Source organism: Saccostrea echinata, unplaced genomic scaffold (genome assembly GCF_033153115.1).
Source record: "Saccostrea echinata isolate AGI-Se365-2 ecotype Australia unplaced genomic scaffold, CSIRO_AGI_Sech_v1 ptg000054l, whole genome shotgun sequence".
Lineage (NCBI taxonomy): Eukaryota > Metazoa > Mollusca > Bivalvia > Ostreida > Ostreidae > Saccostrea > Saccostrea echinata.
Genome location: NW_026889803.1, coordinates 27838349 through 27847148, shown reverse-complemented (window position 1 = coordinate 27847148; position 8800 = coordinate 27838349). Strand labels below are relative to the sequence as shown.

The window sequence follows — 8800 nt, the reverse complement described above, 5'->3', positions numbered from 1 at the left end:
AAAAATATGGCTTTAACTCTTTCTATAGGAGAATGTCAAACGAAATTTAAGCCCTATCTTCAGCGCAAGCAGTCTAATCCCCGCATGATTTGTATGGTGCGAACAGTCCGGGTCAAGGAATGGCCGGACGGATACATGTATGCACGTGAGTAAATTAAGAAAATTTCTAATTAAGTTATTGGCAAGGGAACGGGTGTCTTTTCCAAACCCACATTTTCTTACACTGTAAATTATATATGTACGTCGTAAACATATAATTTGCTGGTTATTCTGTGTGCCTCTGTCGTACAACTATAGTATTATGAACAATTGTACAAGTCTTTCATATTTTTTCATTAATTTGCATCTCTGTGTAATATTAGAGAAGATTTGCATTTAAAACTTTACGGGGAATCTTATGATGTATATATGCTTTTACATTCCCGTATTTTCATAATTTAAATAAGATACATTTCATTGTTCGTACATTTCATTTATATCGTAGGAGCCTCCGAGTGGGAGGAAAAGTACCCTGCAGCCGCGGGTCAGTCACAGTCCCCAATCAACCTCGTATCTAACGACGCCAGGTTTGACCCAGTCCTCCTGGAAAAACCCTTGACAATTAACTACTTTACGTCACGTGAAACTGACATCCTGAATGACGGTCACAATATTGTCATCTACCCTAAATATCGTGGGGGTAAGTGGTTTAAAAGAATTTTGTAATTAAAAGATAAAAACTCAAAATATTGTCACCTTATCGTAGGAATATTTATACATAATATAGTATATGTACATTTATACTGAAAGACAACGTTACTCGAAATTTATTAAAAGTTCTAAAACTTTCTAATATGTACATGCAGCACACACATGCATATCATTAAATATTTTCGCTTAAAATTGCAAAAAAAAAAAAAAAAAAATAGCCACGGAAACTACAGTCTTCCAAAAAAAAAATCACAGGAATAAATAAATACTGCTTATGTAGAATTTTTTATTTCACCCATTTTTTTAACGTATAGATCCTTTCAATAATGTTGACAGCATTTTTTCCTTTTGTTTCAGTAGAAACCTCATTAAGATTGGACCCCTCTGCTCGCTCGGGTAAATACTCTCTTATCCACCTTTTCTTCAAGCAGTCATTAAAATCCTCATAGTTATAATCAAGTTGCACTGATCGTGGGAATATTGTTTAATTTGGCAGGATTCGTGTTTACTCCGACTGTGTGAAACACCCACTTTTACTCAAGTCAGTGTAATTAATCTATGGGACATAAAATTGTTGGTTAAAATACATTAATCCATTTCATTAATTTTGATCTACTTTAATTTCAAATTCAACAACAAAAATGTATGACCTTGTTAACGCATGAATTGAAAGTGATAATTTTATGAATGTAATGATTTAGACCGTATCTTTAAGGTGATTTTATTGAAACGGAGAGACCCCTCCCCCCTTTCCCTCGACTTTGGTGTGCAGCAAAATATCTTATACCCCACAGATTTTCTTTACTTTTTATGCAAACTGATTTAAATAGATACAAAATATTTATTCCAAACTTAATTAGTTTGAGAATATTAATTGAAAACTCGTCACATTTGCAGTGATATCTGGCGGTCCCTTAACCCCGGGGTCGGAGTATGAGCTGTCCGACATCCGGTTCCACTGGGGTCGTTACAGCACCAGGGGGTCAGAGCACAAGGTCAACGGAAAGGCTTTTCCAATGGAGGTTGGAATATTTTCAGTCACTTTACTGGTCTATAGAATTATGACAGGTGTCATTAAAGAAATGCGTACATTGAGTAACGTGAAATGAAAGCTTATATTGTTTAATATTTCCTCCAAAGAAAGCTTATTGAGATAGCGTTGATCATTTGATAAAACAAAATCTCGGTAGTGATACTACATGTAACAGATGTTTCCCTGTACAGTGGTATGATTCGAAGTAATGTAGTAAAAATTCAGATGATGCTTAAAGATATCAGATTCGTGACGAATTAACCCACAGGCTCCCTACGCATGATTGATTGTAAAATATTGTATATATTCATTTATTTATTAATCGTCATTCGAAAACCTAAATGCGCAAATGATTCCGTTAAATAAAGTTTTATATCAGTGTAAAACTTTTATGAGTGGTGAGGGAACACTTTATTTGGCATAGCTTTTATGAAAATCTTTCGAGTTCATAAAAATATTTTATTTCATTTTAAATCGATAACAATGATTTTCCTGCATAGAATTCTCTTAAAATCTTAAGTAATTCAGTATTTTTGGGGTTTTGTTGTTGTTGTTGTTTTTTTGTTTTTGTTTTTTTTTTCCCCACCATCGGATTTCTAATCTTGTTAAATATATGTTCATTTTATACTTAATCGAACTCTTTAATGCTTGAAATAAAATCTTGTTTGCTACAAAAGGCAGAAATACTCCGTTTTGCGAATGCTATTTGTAAGTAAATTTATGATTACTTTAAAATTATATATATATTTTCAAACATGTAAATACGTATAAATGTATAAAGGAATAATAATTTTTTTTAAAAAATGATGCTATAATTAACTATATTGTTTATAACTATTTTTGGCATTGTCATGAAGCACAAGAAAAACTTTGCAAATTTTCTATGACGGTATATATTTTTATCTCTCTCTCATGACATGTATGTATATGTATGTATGTATTACATGTAGGTTCAGCTTGTCCACTGGAATACTTCGATGTTCCAAAACTTTGAGGAAGCACTCGGAAAACAGAACGGGATTTGTATTATATCCCTATTTGTGCAAGTAAATATCTATTTTTCAGAGTTATTCCTCTTTCTACGTGTACAGTTAGCTATTGCAAAAATGGTCTTCACTGTTGTTAGTATAAATCAAGATTTTTTTTAAAATTCAATTTCATTGCTTACATATGTACTACAATTTTCTGCGAAGCTTACTGTGAAGACATTTTGAATACATAAAAAACGTACAAGTCCTTCTAATTACGATGGATTCGAACAAAATTTAGATACTTCAGATGAGCTTATACTATATTAAAGTTTTTGGAGCATGCCCAATTACCAAGTATATTATAAGCCAACCTAGACCAAACTTGTGAGGATGGGACGTCAACGGATGGTCAGTACTGTCCATGCTTCGGATGCTGCACCCTAGCTATACATTCTACCTGTGTGGTTCAGGTCCATTCACAAAGAGTAATCTCTACCTGCATCCAAACACGCAAGGATGATGCATCCAAAGGTGCTTACTTCTGGTTATGGGCCTTATTATATTTATCCATAAAAGTGATGGTGTTCAAAGCTTTTTGAGCAGATGTGTTCCTTAGTAACTGCAGCGAAATCATGAATGATCCAACTAAGGATGCTTACAATCATGCATGCTTCATGTATTGTATCAATATTTTTCCAGATAAGTCAGGGTCAGGTTGCAGATTTTGAATAAGTTTCATTGCTAGCACATGGATCATACTATCCCATTTTCATGTTTTAAATTTACTGGGTAAAGGCAAATAAAAAGAATATAGAAAATGAAAAATATACCTTTTTAAATTTTGTATTTTTCCACCTGTAAATTAAAGGTTTTCAACATGTTATTAACTGGACGAAACTTGCAAAAATGATGCATCTTGGAATTTTTACCATTTTTTCCACGGGTTTTATGAGCAGATTCTTTCTGTAAGCTGTAAAATAAGCTCTCTCAGGACTACACTTGCAAGAGTATACTGTATTAAGGGATACTCCTTTCAGGCGTTGGATTTCTTTTAATTTGATCTTTATTTTATGGAAAGGTTAGTAGATTAAACCATTACTATAAGACTTGGCTTGCCTGGACAAACATTGCATGGATTATGCATTTAAGGATACATTCTAATGTAGTCTAGTTTCAGGCGCTATAATATATTCCAAAGTAACAAGTGTAACACGTAGAACATTGTTGATAGTAGGCTTTGCCTTAATTATAGAAAACGTTTGCTGAGGTGACCTTGTAATCTTTGATTATCTATGTTTCAGATTGGAAAAGAAAATACCGGTATTAGAGCACTTTTTCCTGATTCACTAGCTGAGATAGCTTACAAAGTGAGTAAAATTAAATCAATACCACTGACTCCTCCTAAAAAGGTTGATATTATTTTATTTTTAAAAATTATATCGTACCTTATGACTGTGTTGTATGATAATCATTTCGTAATTGTTGGGTATTTTTGCATTGTATGAGATTGTTGAGGTACAAATTGATGGAGTAAGAAACGAATCTGATTTAGGAACAACTTTTTAAAAATATATATTCTCGTAAATCAAAATTATATGTACTGCTATTTATTTAGCCATGACAATTATTTGGAATTTTAAAATAAACTAGAAATATGCCCACAGGTCATAAATGCCCCACCCAGGGTTCATTAGTAATGCAACATGAAAATTTGTATTAGTGTATGAAGTTTGATGCAAATATCTTGAATAGTTTCTTTAAGACTGAGTTTTAGACACAAGTAACAGGAAAGTCAAAGTCACTAGGAAGGTAAAGGGAAAAAATGGACACAGTTGATAAGTTCTCACCAAATTATGTATCAGTGCGTAAGCTTACATAAAAATATCTTGAATAATTTCTTTGAAACTAAGATAAATGCAAATTTAAGAAAAGTGAGGTCAAGGTTAAAGGAAAGGTCAAGGTCAAAAGATAACAATACAGTTGAATAGCTCTCATCAATATGTATCAACATATGAAGTTTGATAAAAATATCATTAATGGTTTCTTTGAAACTGAGCTACATGTAAACATAAATATTTTTTTTTTTAATGTGAGATCAGGGTCAAAGGAAAAGTCAGAAAATGTTAACGCAGTTGAATAGCTCAAATTTATATGTATCAGCCTAAGGTTTAATATAAATATCCTTGAAACTGAGCTAAACATAAGTTTTTGAAAAATGAAGTGAAGGTCAAAGGAAAGATCATTGTCAAGAAATGTTGATGCAGTTGAATAGCTCTCATAAATATGTACTCGTATCACATTTGAAGTTTGATAAAAATATCATGTATTGAATACATGTAGTTTCTTTGAAACTGAGCTAAACACGAAATTTTTGAAAAGGGAGATCAGGATCAAAGGAAAGGTCAAGGTCAAAAAATGTCAATGCAGCTGAATAGCTCTCAATAATATGTATCAGCATATAAGGTTTGATAAAAATATCTTGAATTATAGTTTCTTTGAAACTGAGCTAAACATATTATTATTAAGTTTTTGAAAATTTAAGTGAAGGTCAAAGGAAAGGTCATTGTCAAGAAATGTTGATGCAGTAGAACAGTCACATCAATATGTATCATCATATGAAGTTTGATAAAAATATCTTGAATAGTTTCTTTGAAACTGAGCTAAACGCGAAGTGTGACGGAAGAACAGAAGGATGCAGGGACGGAAAGACGGAAGACGGACATGACAAACACTATATGGCGGGGCATAAAAATCACAGTGTTAAAAATACCGTAAATCTATTTATTTGATTTTAGCTATCATCTTCTTTTAGGGTCGGCAAAAGACTACCAACGCCCCATTTAACCCTGTTGGTTTGTTACCAGGCAAGTATTCATTTCAGAATTTGCATATCGCACAGACAATGACATGCGGTGTTAATTGCAGGAATCAAACAAATTGTATGTTCAACTTATTTGTAAACATTCTAAATATTGTCGTGAAGAACATTGAACAGATGTTAAATGCTATTGAAATCCCAGTATATTAAAAAATTAATAGCTGCTATATATAGAAATATAATTTACATAATATGCCAATTCAGTCTTATTTATAACAATAAATTTTTTATAAAAAAGAACAAAAACCAAAACAAAAACGGTATTTTTAGTCTATCACATTAAAGTTTTGTAACTCAGACTAGATTAACTTTTTCACTCCTATATGATTTTATTCAGAATATTACCGTGGGCAATATAGCCCATCATAATATACATGTAATAATAGCATAAAATATGTAACATAGAATACAATTATTGGAATCTCATGGAGTCAAAAATGGGGAAGGGGAGACCTCTGATCAAGGATCAAGTGTTCCTAATGAGCAGAGCACTGCAAAGCGACACTTAGAGATCGTCTTTCTGTCTGTCCGCCTGTCTCACCTTATATTTTAGAACTGTAAGAGCTGTGGAATTGATATTTTGCACATATATTGCCTGGTACTATTGTTTTTGTAAATTGTCATGGTTACCAACCTCTTGACCCTTGACCTTAAACCTTTGATATACTTTTCAAAATTAGATCATAGGCCGATATACAGCATATTTTGACATTTAAAAGTTAAAGCTATGCTATTTTGCATGTGGAATTTTTTATCATAAAACATTATGAAAAATACCAGCATTACAATCCACTTGACCATGATCTTTTGACCTACTTTGCAAGAGATGCCCCGAACAGTTTAATTTAACTCATGCCTTTTGAATTTTGAAAAGCAGGATTTTGATGATTAGCATTTATACATCTTTTTGAGCTCATGATACTGTACTTTGAATCAGTATGATATTCAGTAACCATACAAACTCATATATATTATATATTAAATACTATGAAAATACATCGTGATCGGTATTCCACAATAGGTAGTGTAAACTGACAATTGCAGTAAAGGCACGTTGAAAGCTCTTTTGTAGATTGTTGGAAACACGTATTAATAAAATGATAGTTATTTCTATATTTTCAATTTAATTATTCATTTGAGGTTTTGGGAACAATATTTTCTTTGTCAGATTCTATTGCAGTCTTATACTATCCGTGTTTTTTAGCTCACCTCAATGAAGTTTGGGGAGCTTATGTAATACCCTCGGCGTCGTGTGAGGTCATTATTGTTTGGAGCAGGTCTCATTTCCAAGTAACTATAAGCCTATATTGACCAAACTTGCATGGATGATACATCTAAGGATGCACACAACTGGACTTGCTTCAGAGTTTGGATCTGACCTACATTTACCGGATGAGTGACCAGGTTAAAGTTTTGGAGCAGGTCTCATTCCAAGTCACTATAAGCCCTATATGGTCATTCTTCAGCTTTCAATTTTATTTTTTAGGATTGAGGAATCACATTATTTTCTATTTGAATGTCACATTTTATGATAAATACTACTATGCCATGCGACTTATGCGTTCCCTGGAACACTCTAAATTTATCTTTAATTTTATGTCTTCTAAAAACAATAATGGAATGATTACTTGTATGTCTACCATAACCTCTGTCATTCAAATGAAAAATTAATCGTTTGAAGCAGAGTTCAAATAAAAATATTGCTTAAGGTTTTATGAACTTATTACAACCTTCTTGACTGTTACACCTTAATTGAATAGTTCCTTGCAAAATCTTTTTTTTTTTTTGTGTGACTTGCTTTTTATCCAATCAGAGCAGATAAATCCACACGGTTTTCAATATGAAATAATTCAAATTTATTATGTCTAGACATGGCAAATAGAATGTAAAAAGCACGAGCAATTTATTCTTATTTCATAACACAATTTTCTGAAGTCTCAAGTTTCTTTTGCCTCTAGGTTGTAGTAAAAGAGTCTGACATGGAATAATTTATCTTAGATTTATTGCAAGCAGGTCTTGTGAATGGCAGAACTTGGCAAATTTACAGACAAAGTTAATATGTAAAATGTAGCTCTAAGAAACGAACATCAATGTTTTATTGTAACCTATTTGGTCAAATTAAAGTTCGAATTGGTGCTTTAGAATGATGGAAAAGGATACTCAATAACTTTTTTTTGGTTCATCTATGCAAGATTTTCAGTTTTATATAAAAAAACGTTTATGATCTTTCTTTTGCTTTGTTTGAAGTTATGTAGGACAATGGTAAGACTTAATTCTGTGAATAAAAATAATTTTGCATAAGTATCAACCTTTTTTCTTCTTGTCCAAAGAACCAGATCTCCGAGATTACTGGACATACGAGGGTTCACTAACCATGCCGCCATGTTATGAGGGTGTCACGTGGATTCTGTTCAGGTATCCCATGATGATCTCGGCTGAACAGGTAAGGTCTTGGAGATACGTCTGATGCTCATGGGAGCTTATTGATAATGAAATATCATATATTAATTTTTTCTTATTCCTAGATTGACGATTTCAGAAGGTTGTACATGTATACCAAAGATGAAAGGCCCCCTAATGGTTGTGAAGGGCGACTACTGGATAACTTCCGGCCTCTTAAACCACTTAACGGAAGAGTAGTGCGAGCTTCTTTCCAGTGACACTAAATTGTAGATAGAAATGTACATATCGAATGTTATTAGTACCTGTGAATATGTGCTTATTAACTATTTATTGTTTTTAAAATACATCTGATTGTATTGGTGCTATTGTTTGATCAGGATTTGTTATTTGTACATGCACATGCATGCTGTACAAAGAGACTGCTTGGAATATTCGTTGTAGACCACATTTCATTATAAACCATTTTCAATGATGCCTGGATATATCCCTCCTGCTGTGTCGTTGCATTAAATTTCCCTTTTATATTTTTCTGCTTTATTGAATATTTTAAAATGTTTTAATGTTGCCTGATGGCCTCCTTAAACATATTAACGAAGATTGTTAATCAATCGTCGTTATCATCCATGCAAGTTTGGTCACGATGGGTTTATAGTTATTTAAGATGAACTTCAACTTGGTCACTCATCCAGAAAATATAGGATTTATAATCCGAAGCAAGTATTGTAGTTTTCATCCTCATATGAATAATCAATGTAAGTTTGGTCAAGGTAGGGCTAATAGATTTTTGGAAATGGACCTGCTCCAAAAACTCAAACTTGTTCACTC

General features: G+C 32.6%; 1 protein-coding gene across 1 annotated transcript; it reads left to right on the top strand.

Annotated features, from left to right (window-relative positions):
- On the top strand, positions 1–8499 carry LOC133205780 (carbonic anhydrase-related protein-like). Its single transcript, XM_061341650.1, has 9 exons — positions 1–145; positions 485–679; positions 1048–1086; positions 1588–1712; positions 2674–2769; positions 3996–4061; positions 5507–5558; positions 7903–8015; positions 8098–8499. The coding sequence occupies exons 1-9, from the start codon at positions 7–9 to the stop codon at positions 8230–8232; spliced, it is 960 nt and encodes a 319-aa protein (XP_061197634.1). The 5' UTR covers positions 1–6; the 3' UTR covers positions 8233–8499.
- Positions 8500–8800: the final 301 nt, after the last annotated feature.